At 47.4% G+C, this 23,414-nt stretch overlaps 1 protein-coding gene and 1 long non-coding RNA gene across 3 annotated transcripts; both read left to right on the forward strand.

The window, feature by feature from the left end:
• The first annotated feature begins 11,938 nt into the window (after nucleotides 1-11,938).
• LOC109770330 (uncharacterized) lies at nucleotides 11,939-15,871 on the forward strand. The gene is made up of 4 exons (XR_006671520.2): nucleotides 11,939-12,088; nucleotides 12,293-12,528; nucleotides 14,434-14,843; nucleotides 15,006-15,871. It is a non-coding gene; the product is annotated as an uncharacterized lncRNA (long non-coding RNA).
• A 135-nt stretch (nucleotides 15,872-16,006) lies between these two features.
• LOC123493413 (uncharacterized) lies at nucleotides 16,007-21,797 on the forward strand. 2 transcript variants are annotated; one of them, XM_045234504.2, is made up of 2 exons: nucleotides 16,007-21,232; nucleotides 21,337-21,797. In XM_045234504.2, the coding sequence occupies exons 1-2, from the start codon at nucleotides 18,285-18,287 to the stop codon at nucleotides 21,338-21,340; spliced, it is 2,952 nt and encodes a 983-aa protein (XP_045090439.1). In that variant the 5' UTR covers nucleotides 16,007-18,284; the 3' UTR covers nucleotides 21,341-21,797. The 2 variants fall into 2 exon arrangements, with proteins under 2 accessions (XP_045090439.1, XP_045090438.1); XM_045234503.2 differs by having other exon boundaries at nucleotides 16,007-21,797.
• The last annotated feature ends 1,617 nt before the right edge of the window (nucleotides 21,798-23,414 follow it).

Below are 23,414 nucleotides of genomic sequence, written 5' to 3' on the forward strand. Positions count from 1 at the left end.
TGATCACTCGCCGGAGGAGGAGGCGGAGTGCCCTTACTCGCCGGAGCCGTCCAGTTCGGAAGCTTGATGAGCTCCTTCGGCCATAGGCATGGAGTCTTCAGAGCTAAACCCAGCCGAGTCTCCCCTTCACCGGTAGGGTGGTCAAGCTGGAGGTCCTCAAATCCCTCCGTTATTTCATCCACCATCACCCTAGCATATCCTTCTGGAATCGGCCGGCAGTGGTAGGTTGCGCCGGGTTCAGTAGGTAAAACAGAGCCAACAGCCGCCTTGACTTTCAAGTTCTGCCATTCCGCCATAAGGTGGCAATATTGAGACTCCGTGATAGCATCCACGGGGTAGCTAGGAGTAGCCGCATGCTCCAGCTGAGGCAGCTCGGTGGAAGCCACGCTGCTTCTACGCTGAGATGGCGGTGTAGCTTCGGGGGCAGTTTCGGCATCTCTATTGCTGTCTCGTTCCTCCAGCACTTGAACCCTTTCGTGCAGACGCTGAATTTGGATCTGCTCCACTTTTTCCTCCTCTCCTGGGTTTTGTAACCGCCCGCGTCCGGAAAACCAGCCTTCCACGGAACGGAGCCTGGCGTGCCTCGTGTCCGTCCAGGGTGCTCAGGATTCCCGAGGGCCATTGTGAGCTCGTCGTTCTCTCTGTCTGAAACGAACGTCCCTTGCTGCGCTGCATCGATATAGTGCTGAATCTTCTTGACGGGTATTGCAAGTTGCTCGTCCGTCCAACGACACCTCCCTGATACAGGGTCCAAGGTTCCGCCAGCCCCGAAGAACCAAGTCCGGCAACGGTCTGGCCAGTTCATTGTCTGTGGTTCGATCCCTTTATCAAGCAGATCCCTCTCAGACTTGGCCCACTTAGGCCGGGCTTTGAGGTAGCCACCTGACCCCGTGCGATGGTGAAGCTTCTTCTTCGCAGCATTCATCTTGTTTGTCGCTGACATCTTCTTACTCTTTTCCGATGTCTTGTGGGCCACAAATGCGGGCCAGTGATCTCTGATCTTCTCATACCGGCCGATGAATTCAGGTGTCTCTTCTTTGTCGACAAACGTTTTCAGCTCATTCTTCCACCTCCTGAATAGGTCTGCCATCTTCTTAAGAGCATGAAACTTGATTAATTGCTCTATAACTGGCTTCTCCGGATCCTCCTCTGGCGGTAGGGTGAAATTTGCCTTCAGCTCAGTCCAAAGAACATCTTTCTGCATATCATTGACATAAGACACCTCAAGGTCTTCCTTCTTAGGCTTATACCATTGGTGGATGCTGATCGGGATCTTGTCCCTAACTAGAACCCCGCACTGAGCAGCAAAAGCATCCTTTGTCCGGAGGGGTTCAATCGGTTGGCCGTCGCGCACGATTGCTGTGATCTCAAACCTTTCATCCGAGCGCAACTTTCTCTTCGGGCCTCGTCTCTTTACCGCAGTTGTGCTCGATCCGGAGGGCTAGAAAAAAGAAGAAGATGAGTGTTAATTAATATGTGTACATACCAAAACAATGAATGCATTAATTAGCTAGTCAGCACAGGCTTAACTAATATATTTACCTGGCCGGACTCTGTTCGGTCACCGGAGCCGTCACCACGGGCTCCTTCTTGCACCAGCATTGGGTCACCGGAGCCATCATAATCATGTCTTTCCTCCTCCACTCTTCGATCACCGCAGCCTGCTTCTTCACCCTGTTCTTCCAGACCATCATTGTCGTTAAGATACGACAAGATATCACCTCCGGCTAAGATTATGTCCCCCAACACCTCTTCTGCTTGCTCATCTCGTCCGTGCTCCATTGTTTCTGCAAATATTACAACATGGCAATTATTACACAAACATGACAGCAGGTGTATATATTAGTGCAAACGTAGACCTAGCTTATTCCGGGTTTGGGGTGGCCTAGGCAACGCTTCAAGGGTAGGGGCGCGGCGGGAGGGGGTAGGAGACCGACATCGTTTTTTTCTAGGGTTTGGGTGTCCTCGAGAGTTTTGGTCGAGCGAGAGGGCCGGGGGGTGCTCCCGTGGTATAAGTTATCACGGTTGAGAGGGGGTATACATATCGACCGTCCATCATGTCGAAGTTATCTGGGACGGAGTTATATATATCGACAACGACGACATACATACACGGGAAAATAATGTTATCGGGGAGGGGGTATATATCGACCCCCCCCCCCCACATGTTGAAGTTATCGGGAGGGGGTTTTATATCGACAACGACGACATACATACACGAGAAAATAATGTTATCGAGGAGGGGGTATATCGACCCCCCCTCGTGTTGAAGTTATCGGGAGGGGGTAATATCGACAACGACAACATACATACACGGGAAAATAATGTTATCGGGGAGGGGGTATATCGACCCCCCCCCCCACGTGTTGAAGTTATCAGGAGGGGGTATATATCGACGACGACAGACCCGATAAAACATAAGAAAACGAAGAAGAAATAAAAAGAGGAGAGAAGAAGAAAGGAATAGAGGAGAGGATTGAAGAAAAAAAAAGAAAAAAAAGAAGAAAAAAAAGAGGAGAAGAAGAAAGGAATAGAGGAGAAGAAGAAAAACTCCTCTATTCCTTTCTTCTTCTCCTCTATTCCTTTCTTCTTCTCCTCTTCTTTTTCTTCTTTTTTCCTCTTCTTATTTATTTCTCCTCTTCTTCCTCTCCTCTTCTTCTTTCTTTCCTCTTCTTATTTTCTTCTTTCCTATCCTTCTTTTTCTTCTTCTTCCCTTCCTAGCTAGATATATAAAACTTTTCTTAAATTGTAACTTTTGCATATATAAAACTTTTCCATGTGGATCATCATTTCTCATATATATCGAATATATATCCATTGTCATATATAAAAACTTTCTATATATGAACAAAAAACTTTCTATGAACAAGAAAACATTTTTGACATATATATTCATACATTTTGAACATCTACATACATACAAAAAAAATTTGTTCACATATACATTATAGCCACATACACATATACATCACATATGAACAAAAAAATCAAACTAATAAAAATAAAAAAACAGAGCCGGGGCGGCGGCTCTCACAACGGGGGCGGCTAGGACGATGGCGACGGCAAGGGCGGCGAGGGCGCCGGCGCGCGGGGGCGGGACGGGGCGGGGGCGGCGAGGGCGCCGGCGAGCACGCGCAGGCCGGGCAGGGGGGCTCGGGGCGCCGAGGAGGCGCGCGCGAGCAGGGGAGCACGAGGCGGGGCGGCGCGTGGGGGCAGGGCGACGGCGACGAGCACCGGGCGGCGACGGCGAGCACGGGCAGCCTAGTGGCGTCGGGGGCAACTGGCGAGGTATCTCGAAAATTTCCTAAGTGTGGACTTATATAGCAAAGCCTTTAGTCCCGGTTCGTGGCACCAACCGGGACTAAAGGTGGGCATTAGTCCCGGTTGGTGCCACCAATCGGGACCAAAGGCCCCTTTTCAGCAGCCCAAAGGGCGGGAAGCGGCAGCCTTTGGTCCCGGTTGGTGGCACCAACCGGGACTAAAGGGGGGTCATTGGTCCCGGTTGGTGCCACCAACCGGGACCAAAGGCCTTGCGCTGCCCGCGGCCAAAAGTTTAGTCCCACCTCGCTAGTTGAGAGGGGCTCGGAGTGGTTTATAAGCCCCACTGCGGCTGCCCTCTCGAGCTCCTCTCAAATGCAGGCTTACGGGCCTAATGTCACACTGTGCTGTCTGTTGGCCTATTGGGCCTTCTGCGGGCCTGAATCCTGGCCCAGGTTGGGTTTCTAGTCGTATTCAGGCCGTGGTGCCCAATAGGTGGCAGTTTTTTAAAAAAAATTCCCAGTTTTTTGGTTCTGTTTTTTGCATTATTTATTTTCTTTTGTTTTTTGCTTTATTTTTTAATTCTTTTTGCTTTGAGGTCAGCAAAATTATAAACTGTCTGTTAGTGCCATTAGTTTTAGAAAACATATAAACTTTCTATTAGTGCCATTAGTTCTTTATGAAAATTATTTTTGCTGTATTTAGTTTTTTTGTTTTCTTTTTTGCTATATTTTTTTTGTTTCTACTTACAACAAAAAACTTATTTATTCTATTTTGTTTTGTTTCTAATTACTTATTTATTTTACTTTATGATAATTCTTTCTGCTATTAAAGTTTCTATCAAAAAAGTTCTTTATGAAAATTCTTTTTGCTTTTAATGATTAAAAATAAAAAGGAGGCGCAATGCGCGTTGATTTGCTTCGAGCCTTTCGGAATAGTGTAGACTGCACTGCACATAGCTCGATGCAGTCTACCTTATTCCTCAAGGCTTGAAGCTAAGCAACGTGAGCATTGCGCCTCTTCTTCATCGTCTCTGCACTCAGGGCTTATAAACCGCTCCTAGTGCCTCTCAGCTAGCGAGGTGGGACTAAAAAACTGCTTAGCTAGTAAGAAACTCTAGTACCGGTTCGTGCCACGAACAGGTACTAAAGGTGCTCGTGGGGCCACAGCCTCATTAGTACCGGTTCGTGGCACCAACAGGGACCAAAGGGTGGAATTGGTCCCGGTTCGTGCCACCAACCGGGACCAATGGCCTTGCACAGCGGCGTGGTGGTGAGTTTAGTCCCATCTCGCTAGCTAAGAGAGAGTCGCACCTGTTTATAAGGTGCGGTGCGCCTGAGCTGTCGAGCTCCTCTCTAAAGCAGGCTTACGGGCCTAACCTCTCTGCACTCAGGGCTTATAAAGCATTTCAAATGAACTCTGAAAAGGTTGAAAGTTGGCATGGTATCATCATTTCATCCACATAGCATGTGCAAGAAAGTTGAGAGGGTTACGGCAAAAACTAGGTGCACTTCTTGTACAAAACGGACAATGGTATCATACTCGTCTATTACAAAGTTGGCATGGTATCATCATAATAGTTGCGGGAGAAAGTCTTCACTTTTTCTTCGCTTGTGTCATTTGCTTATTGCGCCGTAACCATGGATAATCTTCATCGTTTATCAGGATGCTTGGGTCAGCCTTGACTTTGAAGGGAGGAATTTCATGAAACTTTTCATAATCTTCAGACATGTCTGTCTTGCCCTCCACTCCCACAATGTCCCTTTTTCCTGAAAGAACTATGTGCCGCTTTGGCTCATCGTATGATGTATTCGCTTCCTTATCTTTTCTTTTCCTCGGTCTGGTAGACATGTCCTTCACATAGATAACCTGTGCCACATCATTGGCTAGGACGAACGGTTCGTCAGTGTACCCAAGATTGTTCAGATCCACTGTTGTCATTCCGTACTGTGGGTCTACCTGTACCCCGCCTCCTGACAGATTGACCCATTTGCACTTAAACAAAGGGACCTTAAAATCATGTCCGTAGTCAAGTTCCCATATGTCCATTATGTAACCATAATATGTGTCCTTTCCCCTCTCGGTTGCTGCATCAAATCGGACACCGCTGTTTTGGTTGGTGCTCTTTTGATCTTGGGCGATCGTGTAAAATGTATTCCCATTTATCTCGTATCCTTTGTAAGTCAATACAGTCAAAGATGGTCCCCTGGACAACGAGTACAACTCATCACAAACAGTGGTGTCACCTCTGAGACGTGTTTCCAACCAACTGCTGAAAGTCCTGATGTGTTCACATGTAATCCAGTCGTCACACTGCTCCGGGTGTTTGGAGCGCAGACTGTTCTTGTGTTCATCGACATACGGGGTCACCAAGGTAGAGTTCTGTAGAACTGTGTAGTGTGCTTGAGACCAAGAATATCCGTCCCTGCATATTATTGAGTCCCCCCCTCCAAGCGTGCCTTTTCCAGTCAGTCTCCCCTCATACCGCGATTTAGGGAGACCTATCTTCTTAAGGCCAGGAATGAAGTCAACACAAAACCCAATGACATCCTCTGTTTGATGGCCCATGGAGATGCTTCCTTCTGGCCTAGCGCGGTTACGGACATATTTCTTTAGGACTCCCATGAACCTCTCAAAGGGGAACATATTGTGTAGAAATACGGACCCCAGAATGACAATCTCGTCGACTAGATGAACTAGGACGTGCGTCATGATATTGAAGAAGGATGGTGGGAACACCAGCTCGAAACTGACAAGACATTGCGCCACATCACTCCTTAGCCTTGGTATGATTTCTGGATCGATCACCTTCTGAGAGATTGCATTGAGGAATGCACATAGCTTCACAATGGCTAATCGGACGTTTTTCGGTAGAAGCCCCCTCAATGCAACCGGAAGCAGTTGCGTCATAATCACGTGGCAGTCATGAGACTTTAGGTTCTGGAACTTTTTCTCTGCCATATTTATTATTCCCTTTATATTCGACGAGAAGCCAGTCGGGACCTTCATACTGAGCAGGCATTGAAAGAAGATTTCTTTCTCTTCTTTCGTAAGAGCGTAGCTGGCAGGACCTTCATACTGCTTCGGAGGCATGCCGTCTTTTTCGTGCAAACGTTGCAGGTTCTCCCGTGCCTCAGGTGTATCTTTTGTCATCCCATACACGCCCAAGAAGCCTAGCAGGTTCACGCAAAGGTTCTTCGTCACGTGCATCACGTCGATTGAAGAGCGGACCTCTAGCTCTTTCCAGTAGGGTAGGTCCCAAAACATAGATTTCTTCTTCCACATGGGTGTGTGTCCCTCAGCGTCATTCGGAACAGCTAGTCCGCCGGGACCCTTTTCAAAGATTACGTGTAAATCATTGACCATAGCAAGTACATGATCAGCGGTACGCATGGCGGGCTTCTTCCGGTGATCTGCCTCGCCTTTGAAATGCTTGCCTTTCTTTCGACATTGATGGTTGGTCGGAAGAAATCGACGATGGCCCAGGTACACATTCTTCCTGCTTTTGTCCAGGTATATACTTTCAGTGTCATCTAAACAGTGCGTGCATGCGTGGTATCCCTTGTTTGTCTGTCCTGAAAGGTTACTGAGAGCGGGCCAATCGTTGATGGTTACAAACAGCAACGCGTGCAGGTTAAATTCCTTCTGTTTGTGCTCATCCCACGTACGTACACCGTTTCCATTCCACAGCTGTAAAAGTTCTTCAACTAATGGCCTTAGGTACACATCAATGTCGTTGCCGGGTTGCTTAGGGCCTTGGATGAGAACTGGCATCATAATGAACTTCTGCTTCATGCACATCCAAGGAGGAAGGTTATACATACATAGAGTCACGGGCCAGGTGCTGTGATTGCTGCTCTGCTCCCCGAAAGGTTTAATGCCATCCGCGCTTAAACCAAACCATACGTTCCTTGGGTCAGCTGCAAACTCAGCCCAGTACTTTCTCTCGATTTTTCTCCACTGCGGCCCGTCAGCGGGTGCTCTCAACTTCCCGTCTTTCTTACGGTCCTCACTGTGCCATCGCATCAACTTGGCATGCTCTTCGTTTCTGAACAGACGTTTCAACCATGGTATTATAGGAGCATACCACATCACCTTCGCAGGAACCCTCTTCCTGGGGGGCTCGCCGTCAACATCACCAGGGTCATCTCGTCTGATCTTATACCGCAATGCACCGCATACCGGGCATGCGTTCAGATCCTTGTACGCACCGCGGTAGAGGATGCAGTCATTAGGGCATGCATGTATCTTCTACACCTCCAATCCTAGAGGGCATACGACCTTCTTTGCTGCGTATGTACTGTCGGGCAATTCGTTATCCTTCGGAAGCTTCTTCTTCAATATTTTCAATAGCTTCTCAAATCCTTTGTCAGGCACAGCATTCTCTGCCTTGCACTGCAGCAATTCCAGTACGGTACCGAGCTTTGTGTTGCCATCTTCGCAATTGGGGTACAACCCTTTTTTGTGATCCTCTAACATGCGATCGAACTTCAGCTTCTCCTTTTGACTTTCGCATTGCGTCCTTGCATCGACTATGACCCGGCGGAGATCATCATCATCGGGCACTGGTTCCTCTTGATCTTCAGCAGCTTCCCCCCTTGCAGCATCATTGGGCACATCGTCTGGTTCCTCTTGATCTTCTGCAGCTTCCCCCGTTGCAGCATCACCGTATTCAGGGGGCACATAGTTGTCATCGTCCTCTTCTTCTTCGTCGTCTTCCATCATAACCCCCATTTCTCCGTGCCTCGTCCAAACATTATAGTGTGGCATGAAACCCTTGTAAAGCAGGTGGGCGTGAAGGATTTTCCGGTCAGAGTAAGACTTCGTATTCCCACATATAGGGCATGGACAACACATAAAACCATTCTGCTTGTTTGCCTCAGCCACTTCGAAAAAATCATGCACGCCCTTAATGTACTCGGAGGTGTGTCTGTCACCGTACATCCATTGCCGGTTCATCTGCGTGCATTATATATAATTAAGTGTGTCAAAAACCATTACAGAACATCATGAATAGATAATTAAGTGACCAAATTAATAGAAGTTCATCATCACATTAGAACCAAAGTACATACATAGTTCTCATCTAACAACATATATATATAGCTCTCCAGAGCATCTAATTAATTAAACCATACATTGAAACTATGTAAAACATTTCAATGCGGTCATAACCGCAACCAAGGTAACAATTGATCCAACGGCATAATGATACCAAGCCTCGGTATGAATGGCATATTTTCTAATCTTTCTAATCTTTAAGCGCATTGCATCCATCTTGATCTTGTGATCATCGACGACATCCGCAACATGCAACTCCAATATCATCTTCTCCTCCTCAATTTTTTTTATTTTTTCCTTCAAGTAATTGTTTTCTTCTTCAACTAAATTTAACCTCTCGACAATAGGGTCGGTTAGAATTTCCGGTTCAACCACCTCCTAGATAAATAAAATCTATGTCACGCTGGTCGGTATATTTGTCATAAACAATAAATGAATCAAATAGTTATAAAAAGATAATATATACCATATCCGAATCATAGACAGGACGAGGGCCGACGGGGGCGGATACCAAAACCATCGCACTATGTAATAAGAAGGAATAAAATAGTAAGAAAATTAGACAAGTATCTATCTAAAGTAAGAATTTTTTTCTTTCAAAAAGAAGATAAGAACAAGAGGCTCACCACGGTGGTGCCGGCGACGAGATCGGCGCGGGCGGTCGACGGCGGTGAAGACGGGAATGGGACGTGACGGGCCGCTAAACCTAGACAAATCTCGAGGAAAATGGAGTTTTGAGGTCGAGCTTCGAGAGGACAAAGCTTAACTAGTGTGGCTCGGGCATTTCATCGAACACCTCATGTGCATAGGAGGTGAGCTAGAGCACCACAAAGCCCTCCCCTCGCCGGCCAGAGAAAAACAGAGCACTGGAGTGCTTTGCTCGCGCGCGAGGGGTATATATAGGCACCTCATTGGTCCCGGTTCGTGGCATGAACCGGTACTAAATCCGGGCCTTCTGTCCCGGTTCATGCCAAAAACCGGGACAAATGGTTGTGGGCCAGGAGCGAGGACCATTAGTCTCGGTTCGTGGCTCGAACCGGGACAAATGGTTCCATACGAACCGGGACCAATGCCCACGAGGCCCCGGCCGGCCCCCTGGGCTCACGAACCGGGACGAATGCCCACATGGGTCCCGGTTCGTGACTGAACCGGGGCTAATGTGAAAACTGTCCTATGACCTAAGCCCTGTTTTCTACTAGTGGAGGCTGCTGACAGCCCCGGATAGCTGGTGTTCCCGGCTCCTAAAAGCTCGCTATTTTCCCAATGGAAATCTGGAGGATACTGTTTTCTCAGGTGGGGCTTCTCCAACGTGGCAGGCTGTTCTACACGGGCTTGATCTGCTCAAAAAAGGGTTGGTTTGGCGTGTGGGTAGTGGGCAATCCATCCGAATTTGGAGGGATAAATGGATAATGCGTCGTGAAACAGCAGGACTGCCTATCACACCTCACGGTCGGTGCCGGCTTAGGCGAGTTTCAGAACTTCTGGACGATCATGGTAACTGGAAGATGAACACCTTGCAGCAATATTTCCTACCAGTGGATGTGGAAGAGATTGTCAAAATCAAAGCTTGTCCTAGGTTGGGGAACGATGTGCTTGCATGGTCACCTGAACGGAGTGGTACCTTTACGGTTCGGAGCGCGTACCAGCTCACGCTAAACGAACGTCTCCGGCCATCTTCAGTCGCGGCGAGCAGGGCACCGGACGGGCGACGAGCCGTCTGGGCTTTATTATGGAGGTGCCCTGCTCCTCCTAAGGTGCGTGTGTTTGCATGGAGACTTATTACTGATTCTCTTGCCACATGGGTTAATAAGAAACGACGTAATCTGGAAGTGTCTGACTTATGCCCTTTGTGTGCATCCGAGCCGGAGAACACATTCCATACATTTTGCAGGTGTCCGCGAGCGGTGGCCCTCTGGCAGGCAATGGCGTCCCATTGGAAGCTACCGGACGTCCGGAAGATAGCACACACAGGCCCCGAGTGGCTCCTGAATACCATTGGCGACATCTCGGAGACGGAGCGGCTGCATCTCCTCATGACCTTATGGCGCTGCTGGCATGTGAGAAATGAAATTGTGCATAACAAAAAGCCACCGGATATTGAATCCTCAAGACGCTTCTTGTTGAGCTATGTGAAGTCCTTGGTTGCTATTCAGCAGCACCCCACAGCTGATCAGGTCAAGGGGAAGATGGTCACTGATGCTGATCAGTTCAGCAACCGATCATCGCGTGCGGACGCTGTAAAGGAGGCCCCCCTCCGATGGACGCCACCGCCGCCAGGGTGGACAACTCTGAGTGTTGATGGCTCCTACTGTGAGCATGACCGTACGGCTGGTACGGGCATGGTGCTACGTGACGAAGGTGGAGACCCTATCTTCTCATCATGCCGTGAGCTGCGCTCTTGTCACTCTCCACTGGAAGCTGAGATTGCAGCATGTAGAGAAGGGATTTCACTTGCGCTTCAGTGGACAACCTTGCCAATTATTGTTGAGACCGATTGCCTTGAGGTAGTCCGCACCATCCAAAGCACCAGCAGAGATAGATCAGTGCACGCCATGATGATTGAAGATACTAAGATTCTGCTTCATGAAGGAAGGGAGTTTATTATCAAGCATATTAAGAGGGAACAAAACAGTGTTAGCCACTTCTTGGCCAACTTTGGCAGAACAGAAAAACGCACTGCCGTTTGGCTTCGTTCTGGACCTAGAGAGGTGCCAGACCTTTGTAAGGCAGACATGTTCGTTGCTTGATTAATATTTAAATCTCCCTTTATTCCGCAAAAAAAAAAAACTCCGAATGATACATCATGTAAAGTGCCAATAAAATACAGCTTAGTTTAACGATATGGAACAATTTTTTGGAAAAACAATAGCAATAACACCCTCGGTTTAATCTGATGGCCTTTTGCATGTCTAGATGGTTATTGAGGAGACAACAATAACACCCTCGGGTTCTTTTTTTTGCCGGATTAGAACTGTCCAGAAATAGTGGATTCTTGAAGCTTGCCCTGCTGCTCTTTGGAATTGTTGGATGACTTAAAAAAGGAAGAACCTTTGCTTTCATACTTTAGAAGTAATCAGGAATGCTTTCAGAAGTTCAAAAAGGCAAGATGTGCTCTGAATTTAATTATAAGACCAAGTTCAAGCTTTGATCATAAATTTCTTCTTCAATGTTTCTTGAATAGTTAGAACATCGAAATCTGAATGATTTTTTCAATAATAATATAATGTTGTTAGATTGATTGTTCAAAGATTGAACCGGGGCAGTTAAAATACGTGTTGAATATTTTAGACTGAGGGAGTTCGGCTAAACATTTAGGAGACAGAGACCTTGCTGAACAAAAGTTATCTCTAGCCGCACAAAACGCCAAGGAAATCTGTAGTGTTTGCAGGAAACAATTCTCTTTGGGAAAAGCAAAAAATGAAACCTGCAAGAGCAGCTGCATCTCAGTCATTTTTGGAAAAGAAAAAGAAAAGGCAAAAACAAAGCAGCAGCATACATACGTTGCTTTATGCTTTGGCAAAGAGGAAGGGTGGAAGCCAGAAACAAAGCAGCAACTGCATCAATATGGAGGAGGTATCAAGCAAGGAATCATGCACTCTTTAGTCGCAAGCAGAGAGGAGCCAATTTCATTGCTCTGCAGCTTCTGTGGGCAAAGCCTCGCACCCATGCATTAGCTGTTTAACAACTGACGAAGCAGATAGGAGTAGTTCAAAATTTTCAATCCAAGTTTTTGCTATCTCAGGCTTCTCATCTGCTGTCTGCTGTTAAGGTATGCATGTACTGGGTAGCCACTAACACACAATTGCATTTGCTGCCTTGCTTTCTTCATGCCCTCTAAGCTAATTATTATTCCACCGAAAGAAAAATTGTGTATATATATGTAACTGAGTACTGGACTACTGGTGCTGGTTAACAATGGTGAAGCACAAGATTAACATGTGGTGCTTGTTAATTGTTGTGTTTGTGTTTGTAGGTGGTGCCAAGATCTTGAACCGATGGGTTAGATTCATCAGATTTGCAGCTGATGAAGATTTATCCCGAGTAATTCTCAGCATATGAAGATTTATTAAGTTCCGCTGCTGCTTTTCTCTCTCGGTCTTGGGCGGAGGAATTCATCATGAGTACTAGTCACCAGTTGATGATTGGTTAAGTTTGCTGCTGCTTTTCTTTCTTGGTCTTTCAAAGATCATGAGTTCTGTTCGATCCACGGTAACCACTCTTGTGCATACGTCCACAAAGTAATATTACATGCTTTACGTTCACAAAGCATGGTTTTCTTTGAGCTCGGAGCTAGTAATTCTCTTGAACATTTCATGGCTGCGTCTACCATTAATTGTTCTTATATCGACCCCGAATCATGCATGACTAATGTAGCTGTTAGATAGTTAGAGCGCTATATATGGTACGTTATCTCACAGATCATTGGATGGCAAAGTAGGTCATGAAATGGCTTTGGCATGTGACCCCAACTAGAGCTGCCTACCCAGAACTTGGTGAAATGATCACCCAATGTCACAAACAGCCCACGTCGGACCAGATAGGTAGTGGAGGAGAGCATCGAAACTGTCACGGCCGGTGACTCAGGAGAGCTCTCGCGACCGCGTGGCCTCCCCGCGGGCGGCCGGCCGCACACCTTTCTCTCCGGCCTCCAGCCCCCCTCTCCCCTTCCTCCCGCCGCCGTCGCTGGCGCCCGCGGCCGGCCTGGCCCCGGGGTCGCTGGTGGCGGCAGCCCTCCTGGCCTTCCCTCCCGGTGGCTCCGGCGCGGGGCGGAGTTGCACCGGGGGGTGCTCCTAGGCGGCGACGGTCCAGCTGGCGGCGGGGTCCCTTGTCGCAGAGCAGGCGGGCGGCTAGGCAGCGGCGCCGTCGTTGGTGGCGGGGTGGCGCTGTGGCTCGTCCTGGCGGCGGCGCCCGGCCCAGATCTAGGCCCTACGGGGCCCATCTGGGCCTGGGCGGGCCGGCGGCGGGGCTGGTTGGCGGCGTGATTCCCGGGATGCAGGGGAGCGGCGTTGCGCGACGGGGGCTGGCGGCACCGACGCCAGCTTGCTGCAGCACGGCCGACGGGGCTTAGCGGGCCTGTTTCGGGCCTGGCCGGGCCAGGGGTGGCCTGGTATGCCCCGCTGCCGTGTCCGGTCGGCTACCGCGACAGTGCCAGAGGCTCGGCTTCTCGCATGACGGCGGTGGAGGTGGTTCCCTTCCGCTCGGCCTTGGTGCTGCTGCTCTCGTCGTGTGGCGCTTCTCTCCGGTCTTCTCGGCCTCGTGGTGGTGCTCGTAGTGAGACGGCGTGGGCGGCGAAGCAACCGCGGTGGCGCACTGGGTGGTCGTTTGGATGGTTGGCTCCGGATGGGCGGTGGTGTTTGGTGTGCGGGAGAAATCCTTGCCGGTTCGTCCGGCGCCGATGCGGTGACACCGGCGGGTGCCACCATTCCTTCTTGAAGGGCGTCGGTGGTAGCCACCCCCCTACTTTCCTCCGCATACCAGGGGAAACCCTAGGACTTGTCCGGGCAGCAGCGTCGGCGTCGCATACCTTCTTGGAGGTGATGCTTGGTATGCGGCACTCAGAGCCTCGGGCTGTGGTGGGGTGTTTTCGGAGGGCGCAGCGGTGGCGGGCCTTCCGTGCTTTGTCGAGCTGCCATTGTTGGCATTCTGTTTCTTTTTTTTTTTCTTTGGGCTTGTTGTGCTGCTCGCCCCAGCGTCAGATGAGTACTATGTTGGCTGGTTGCTTTGGAATACAAAGCGGGGGAAACCCTTTTTCGGTGATAGCTATTGGCATGCTCACGTGTGTCGTTTTCTTGCAAAAAACACCTTGTAGTATTTGGTAGGAGGTCCTCTCCTGTCCCTGTCCCAATCATCGTCACTGCAGCTGCAGGTGGAATGGTATGAACTATAGCAGTGTCGCGATGTTGGATGTGTCTTCACGCCATCGCTAGCATGCTTTCCCCTGCTTTAGCCAAAGCGTGCCACCGTATACTGCCGGTGCTTGCCGACCTCACGGCGCTCCAGCAGCTCGAGCTCAGCCCTCGCCAATGTTTCCTTATATATGTAGTTGTGTACTGGTACTGGTTAACAATGGTGATGCACAAATTTAACATGTTGTGCTTGTTCTTGTGTTTGTAGGTGGTGCTGAGATCTTGAACCGACGGGTTAGACTGATGGAATTTGCAGAGCAGATCTTCTCTCTTGGTCTCCAAGGAGTATTTCATCCTGAGTAGTTCTCCTCAGTTGAACATTGATTTGAGTCTTTCGGTTGCTTCTCCCTCGCTCTCTCTCATGGTCTTAAACGAGGAATTCATCACGTCTCCCCAATAGATGAAGATTGGATCGTGCACTCTTTAGTTGGTTCACTTGGCTGCTGCTGTCTGAAGCTTCTGGGTGCAAAGCCTCCTACTCCTGCAGTCGTATCTTGCATTTCTGCTCCGGTTTTGGGGTGGATATCAGCAGCCATAGTAGAAGGAAAAGATTGGAGTACTTCGGAAATTTCAGTGTAATACTTGTGTTTCGGCAAGCTGCTGTTATCGGCCGTCAAGGTACGCACTTTCTAGCTAGCATCTGTTGGCTTCCTTTCTTTCGTACCCACTAACTATATTTCTGCCAAAAATTCGCATGTAACTAAGCAGCACTGCTATGTTAGTCTACAGGGGCGAAGCACAAATGGATGTAACATGTTGTGATTGTTATTGTGGATGCAGGGGGTTAGGCGAGAGATCTTCCGACCAATGGGTTAGACTGGTTGAATTTGATCGAGTCCTCACCGGTTGAGATTGATTGATTTAATTTGCAATAGATTTTCTCCATTGGTCATTAGCAGAGGAATTCGTCATGCGTAGTCCTCTTCCATGGGTAATACTCTTTGTGCATCTTACGTTCACAATTAAATAGCTAGGAATAATTCTGTTGAGCCTGTCATGGTTGTGTATGGCATTTTTTTTACATAACCGTGAATCGTGCATGATATAGAGCTATTAGAGCGTTATATGTTGTTTTCTTCCTGATTGGAGCTACTAGAGCGTTATAACTGACCACTAGGGAACACCGTACCCCACCAACAATTAGTGTCATTAATGGAAGCAAAGCTGACAAAAGTAAGTTCTAACTCCATGTCTGCTGCTCAAGAAGATATACAACCAGAAGGTGCAAGAAATAAAGCTGACAAAATTAAGTCATAAATACTTCCTCCGTCCCATAATATAAGAGTGTTTTTCGCACTAGTATAGTGTAAAAAATGTTTCTTATATTATGGGACGGAGGGAGTAGAAGCAAAGCTTCCTAATAAGCAACTCAATATAATATGAGGCTCTGGTTAAATAGATCACAAGCAAAGTTCTAGATCATGGGCGAAAAGTGAGCAATCGCGGCGCAATCGCGGCCTGGAGGCCTCCCCGCTAATTGCGACGCAATGCCTTAAAAAACGCTAACTGCCGCTAATTGCACGATCGCCCGCGAAACGGCGCGATTTGACTTTGCGTTCGCTTCAGTTTCGCTGGGATGGGGCGGAGTTCTGAAAGAGAGGCCCAAATAGCGGTCAGCCCAAATGCTTGCGGATAGATAGCACTTCCTCCACGAAACATAGCGTCGTCTCTCCGTTCCCTTCTCTCCCTCCCACCGAAAAGGTTGCGGCGGCTGCGCTGTTCTTCCTAGCTGCGGTCGGCAAGCCGGCTGCTGCTTCGCCGGAAACCGGATCCGGTGACGGGAGAGGCGGCAAGGCAGCAAGGTAGCGAGGCAGCAAGGCAACGACCACGGCAAGGCAGCCGGCGACGAGGCATCTCTGCATGACAACGAATCCGCGACCACGGCAAGGCAGCAAGGCAACGACCACGACAAGGCAGCCGGCGACGAGGGGCCTCTACACGACGACGGCTCCGCGACCACGAGCAGCAGGTCAGGCTTATGGGATTGCATTGCAAACTTGTAGGTTCAGGTATAGCGGTTCAGGTTTAGGTGGTGCCAAATGTTGATGAAGAACAAGCAGGAAATGAAGATCAAGAACAAGAACCAGCTCTGACCATCAACTTCTGCTCTCTGCTTCCTCTGCATCAGAAAATCCTCTATTTTCTGCTGAAAAATACCCTGCTTTTTGAGATAAATATGCAAATGTTACTGTTCCCGCGAACTGGGTTAGCGGCCGCTATCTCCGGCTATAGCGGTTGTAGCGTTTGCATGAGCCAGCCGCCCGCGATCTTAAAATTTGATCACAAGTTAACTGAATTCAATCTTTGAACCAAACAGAGTTAATCTCTGAGCTCGTGTTTCTTAATTGCCCTACATTGCAACTATCCTGCAACTACCAAATATTTCTGGAATGTAAAAGCACCATGCCTTGATAGTATCTTGTGTGTAGATGGACCAACCATTGCTTCTTAGTTTCTTGCAAACTGGAGTCTTCTCACTCATGGTACTCACTCATGGTAGAAAGTGATTCAGCTCAACTGCTGGCTTAGCCACAAACAGAACACAAATGATAAAAAGAAAGCTCCAAGTGTACAAATGGGAGTATCTAATAATGCACCAAAACGCTCTGGAAGATAGAAGCTTCATCTAATCAGGCGCATTGAATGTTGAGCTGCTGCTGGTTCTTCCAAAACATGAGAAATAGAGTATTCGTTGGGAAATTGCACATGATTAGGAGGTAGTCATATCTCATCGATGCCCCTTTCTTTCAAAATTGCCGCAGAACAGTGTTAAGCTTCATGCACCAGCCAACGCAACCAAAAGTACGAACAGATAGAAAGGGCTAGTACAATCCACATATACTGTAACACCCCCTCTCACGTGTGACGGAGAAGACAAGTCAACACGTGCAACTGGAAGAGAGCGACGGCGCGCGAAACTCGCGTATGACTCAGGAGGCCTCTACGTGGACACAAAGGGGGGCTATCAGCAATTTTTAAATAAATTGCGCAAACCAGGACTTGAACTCAAGACCTTAGCTCTGATACCATGTTAAGCTTCATGCACCAGCCAACGCAACCAAAAGTCCAAACTGATGGAAAGGGCTAGTACAATCCACATATACTGTAACAAACAGATCCACCAAGCAAACCTGAAATCCTTCATGATTCATGCATACACTATATTAAACCTTAAATAAAATAGAATCTGCAAGTTAGATTATGAACTATATAAATTAGCAAGAAAAAGTCTAAATTCACTATAAAGGATCCGAAGCACTGAATGTATTTTCGAGAAATAGAATATGCAAATCTTCGGTTCCAGTGCCTTGCTTTGCCTCTTCCCGCCAACAAAGACCAGAGCAGATCCAAAGCACTACGCCACACTCATGTGCTTATCCACACATAGGTACTTCTTCCGTTTTTATTTACTCCGCATATTAGAGTTGACAAATATATATAATGTTAAAATACATTCAATAATAAATCTAATTGTATTGAGTTGTTATTGTATATTTTAATATTTTTGTTTATAAACTTGGTCAAAGTTTACAAAGCTTGACTTTGACCAAAGCTAATATGCAGACTAAATAAAAATGGAGGGAGTACAACAATAGTACCTAATCGATTAGGACTTCAAGTCTGAAACTGACTCCTACTCAACTAGTTAGAGTCTAAAACCATCGCACAAAAAAAAACAGTAAGAGTCTAAGACCACCTCATGCAAGCCAAATAGCCTGTTTAACAACGAAACTTGCACAGAACACGGAAAAAAATACCTATCACACTCGGACATGGACAACACTGTCCAACTCCAATTCGACTAAGCATCTAACCAAAGATTATTCCAACAAATTAGCTTGTTCATAGATGCGTATTGGTATATGTTAAATTATTATTAGCGTTGCAGCTACCAAAGGCGTTCTCACTTATTAACGTGTTTTACTTCAGCGGCTCGGCCGCAAAGATGTTGACGGCGCCACAGAGACAATAAATCTTCTTCTGGGTAACTTTAAAGTCATATATTTTGATGGTTGGAATGGATTTGGAGCATCCTCTGTTCTTAGATCCATAGCTGCAATGCTTCCATCTAGGAGAACCCCTCCGGAACAAGTCTTCGACAAAAAAATTCTTATAGATTGCTCAAAGTGGAAAAATAAAAGAGGAGTGCAGAGGGCAATTGCAAAGGAACTGCAACTTGATCGCTCTATAATGGCTATTCTAGATGAGCAAGATGAAGATGATGATTTTTGGGGACGTGATGAAAGCTCAAGGTGTGAGATAGATAGTGTTAGTCAAGTGATTGATAGGACCCTGAGGGATATCAAACTTATGATGATTTTTCTTAATGGGAGTGATGATGAGGTTGACGTAGGTCCCATGGGTATTCCTCTACCAAGATATGGCGACAACAGGGTGATATGGACCTTCAGCGGAAGCTACATGTCCATGCATCATAACCAATCCAAGGTGGCAAGCAAGCTAAGATCTACTGAGTTTTTTTTCTATTGCTCTATCGAAGAATTGACAAGCTCACAGTTTCGTGGATTGCTACATCAACAAGCTGGTAGCATAGTTGCTCGCAACCCATGTAGGCTGGACATTGACCAAACAATTATTGCAGATTGCTGTCTCTACGAGTTATTCCTACACTATAATTTCCACACCGTCACTAAATTTGATTGGGTTTCTCATGCTTCTAACTATTGGATATGCGATGGGATCATACAATGGGAAAGAGCAAGGGATATTAGTAATGCATTGCATCTAGAGATAAATTGGAAGTGTGACGCTTCTCTGCTAGATCATGTTCTTAAAATGTTCATGGAACATTCAGAGTCTCCTTTTCTGGCAATTAAAGATGACGATCTCTATGAAGAAGGCCCATATCGTTGGATTTCGGTCACGTCGAGAGATGCAGAAGTACATGGGATGAAAGCAATACCTGCAGAGGCGTCATCTTTCTTCTTGGCATTTGAAATATCCAATCCCCCAAGAGCTTTGCCAGGTGAATTTTTTGATTATTGCAGCAAGCTTGGCGTTCTAACACTCTATTGTTGTGCGTTCAATTTTGCTTCACCTTCTTTCCTGAAGTGTCATGGTCTAAGATTCCTTGGACTGGACCACTGTACAGATGACAAAACTATTGGAGGAGAGAATCATGCAGTTTGGTTATGTCTGAGTAGCTTGTGGGTGTTGGACCTGCGTTACACCGATTGGAATGAAATCTTATCCAAGGAAATGTTAAATCTCATGAAAAATATCAGAGAGTTAAATATAGAGGGAGTCAGGGGCTGGCAATACACTACTGATCTACAAGGGCGATTACCTAACCTCCAGAGGCTCAGAATAATCAAACCGACGTGTCAATGGGAGACCTCAGAGGATGTCGATAACTCCTCTACGGATAAGAAAAGTATGGAAATACTTGACTTGTCTGGCAATTGTGACATGAAAATTCTTCCACCAAGCCTATGGAAGGCAACTAGCCTCCGGTTGCTTGTACTTGATGGTTGTGATGGACTGGAAAGCATTGGTAGGCTCCCTCCCTCCCTTGAATCATTTAGCTTTAATGGATATGGGCCAGCTTCTCAATGGACAGAAACTGCTGAGCTACCTTCAAAACAATTTCGTCCATCCAGCAGAACAGATAATAAGGATGTCAGAATATCCAAGATCTCCTTAGCAGGCTGCACCCAGTTGGAGAATTTGTATTTGTGTGGGCTACCCAACCTGGTGGAATTGGACCTCTCTGGAACATCAATCAAGATACTTGACTTCGAGACTATGGTGGTGCAAATCCCAAGGCTCAAGCGGCTGTTTCTAATAGGATGCAAGCACCTTCGTGCAATAACCTTTTCGCACGAGAGTGTTCCTGACCTGGAGTTGCTGTGCGTAGACACGCGAGCTGGAATCGTGTGTCCTCTTCGGCCATCCATCAGTAAAAACAAACCCACCAGGTTGCAGGTGCATGGTGTTGTTGTAGATGCAAGGCTTACTCACTCCTTGTCGAATCTGATCTTTAATTATAGACAAGGTGGTGTCCACTTTAATATCCACGTCACATCCTCACCTATGTATGACGGGATTATTCAATTTGAAGCAACCAACAAGGATATGATTGGCCCCAGTGATCAAGAGAGCCTGCAGCTTATTCCAACGGGCCGGTACAGTGATGTCCTTGGGATGGTTGGCGTTGTCCCAATGCAGGCCTTTCCACAGCCTCCGACTACAAAGTTTGATCGACATGTAGAGATTGCTGATGGGAGCTTCTACGTGGAGAGAGAACTTGGCGAAGCACTAGGCCAACTGATGGGAAATCATGCGGAATCCCTGCATGTGCATGATATCTTGGTACGTGCTATTATGCCTAAATACAGTTCGTGGGTGCTTAGGTGGTGCTGCGTGGAGAGGTGCCCAAAAGTGGATACCGTCTTCCCTGGGAATTCATTCGAGTTTACTGCATTGGAGACCTTCTGGGTGTCAGATCTCATGATGGCCCGCTCGATTTTGAGTAAAGGTTCACGCTTTAATGGATATGGTGAGATTGGATCCTTCAAAAGTTTACAGCACCTTCAGCTGCGTTCATGCCCCAGCCTCCAATTTGTGCTCCCGGTGTGGGTCTCCTCCTTCCCCAGCTTGGTGACCCTCCATATCATCCACTGCGGCAACCTCAGCCACGTCTTCGTACTGGACGAAGAGTACCCTGAAGAAATAACCACCCTTGGTGTACTATTCCCGAAGCTGACAACCATCGATTTGCATGACCTGCCGAAGCTGGAGAACATATGCGAGGTCAAGATGGTGGCCCCTGCGCTCGAGAGCATCAAGATCAGGGGATGCTGGAGCCTGCGCCGGCTGCCATCTGTGGGTGCGCATGGCAATGGCAAGAAGAAGCCGGCCATTGAGATCGAGAAGGACGTGTGGGACGCCTTGGAGTGGGACGCCCGCCACCGCCCTGTCCACTTCGAGGCGCCGGTCCACTCGCGCTACTACAAGGAGAAGCTGCCCAGGGTCTCCGTCCTTAGGTACTAATTATACATGCAAATGACTTCCGAGTCCATTTGCCACTGCTCCTGGTTGCATTCAGTTACTGACCATCTTGTTTCTCCATGTCTCTCACATCGCCTAGGTGAACTCTACACTCTGCTGTGTGCTCCGTTGCTACATGAAAGTGATGGACGTTGCTGGATCATGCGTTTGGTTTGCTTTGTGTGCTTTGTGTGCTTATGGTGGCTCTCACCGTTTATTATATTGTGGATTTCAAACAGGAGACTTGCTGTGGACGGTGTGCGTGCGCGTGGTTTGAAATTGGAGCGGCTTGCTGTGGACGCCTGCTATGCGTGTGTGTTTGAGGAATTGTCACAGCTGCCTATGTCTATCTGTGCCTGCGTGTATCTACAAGGCTAGCTTGCTTGTGAGTGTGAATTGTTTGAGAGTGTTTGCCATGTATCTGAACCAAGAAACAGCTTGCCTGGTTGTGTGTGTGCTTGTGTATGCATTGACCTGCTAGCTGCTTGTGTGTTTGTTTGCTATACTTATGAAAAAAATGAAAAAGCAGCAGCTATCTGTGCTGGTTGTTGCAATTGCTTGGCTCTTTGTGAACTCTATGCTTATTTTAGGTAGCAAATGTTACTATGTACAGCTTTTCCCTCTACTAAATGAAAAGGCAGAGCACCTGCCATTGCCCGTCAAAAAATAAAAAAAATTAGGTAGCAGTTTGGGGTGTTAATTCTTTTTTTTATAAACCTCACCAACAGATTGTGAATCCATCAAGTGCTTTGTATTTCATAAAAGTTTGTGATAATCTGAATGCCGATGTATTAATCTAACTTGCCAATAATATAAAGTACAATTTAGTTTAACAATATGCAACGCTTTGTATATGAAGAACACATGCTAGGTTCCAACAGATTCCTCGGTATATGAGTTTTCCCCCCTAAAAATAATAAAAAACAGTGTGGTTTGTTTGTTATTATGCTTTTGAAGTAAAGCAAGTGATGTAATATCACAGATGCAGCTGACCTGATGGCTGATGCATGTGTGATTAGTTTGATATGCTTTTCAAGAAACAAAGAGATTCTTTACCCAACTTATAACAGATCTAAGGTACCTCGCGTCACCCCCACGTCGCTCCTGTTAGATGTGTATAGCCCTTTTCGGTTTATCCCCATTGTATAAGGGGTCTCTTACACTTTACCCTACACATGTATATGTATTGGCCTTTGGCCCTCCTGTGAATGTAGTTGCTCACTTATCCAACAGCTCCATCACGGGCGACTCAGACGCCGCCGAAACCTTGCCCTCCAGCGGCTCCTCCTTCCCTCGTTCTCTCCTTTGTCGCCTCTGGAGGGGGTCGCCGGCTTGCCATGCACCCGCCAATGAAGGGGGCGGCGAGGCCTTCGGCTGATCCCATGCCTGGGTGAGGACCTAGATCTGAGGCGGCGGCCTCCATTGCTGAGGACGGCGTCCATCCGCCGGTGGTGGGCGTTCGTTGGCACGGTAAGCCAGACTTCCTTGGCTGCTTGGGCAGCGGGGTACCGGTGGACGGCATTCCTGGCGTGAGGCAGTTCCCCGTGCCCCTCTCGTTAGATCTGGGATGGACCAACCTAGCACGCGGCTCTCCCCATCGGGTGGTCCAGATCTCCGGCGTCCGTGCTCGGAAGTGTTGGCTATCACGTTTTACCACGTGTTGAGAATGTCTCAGACTGAGCCGATGTTTGTTTTCTGAAGTCTGAGCATATTCCAATGCCAGGTTCTAACAGCTTACTGTAGAGTTGTTCTACTCGGTCTATGAGCGGTGTATGTAAGGTGATCCTGTGTTTGAAATCTAGTGGCATAACAACACAGGTGCACAAGGTAAAATTATTTGAAATCTCCTTTAGGCTAACCGCCACTAGAAAATTTTGGATTTGGATACAAAAAGTATTGCTTTCACACATTCTATCGCTTAACTGGTAGTGACACAGATCATGTAATGATGTAAATGCCAACAGAAGGGACTACAATTAACTTAGTTAACTCTATACATCTTAATAACAAAGAATTCAGCAGCTGATATTGAACACATGATTCTGATTATGAATGTCTACTAGTTTATAACTAGTAATAATTCAGCATCGAACATGCCAACAAAAGAGCTAGGCAAACTAGGCAAACAGCAGAGCTTAGAATTGAGGCAACATCACTCTGAACACATGTCAGCTTCCC

This window comes from Aegilops tauschii, chromosome 3, assembly GCF_002575655.3.
Source record: "Aegilops tauschii subsp. strangulata cultivar AL8/78 chromosome 3, Aet v6.0, whole genome shotgun sequence".
Classification (NCBI taxonomy): domain Eukaryota; kingdom Viridiplantae; phylum Streptophyta; class Magnoliopsida; order Poales; family Poaceae; genus Aegilops; species Aegilops tauschii.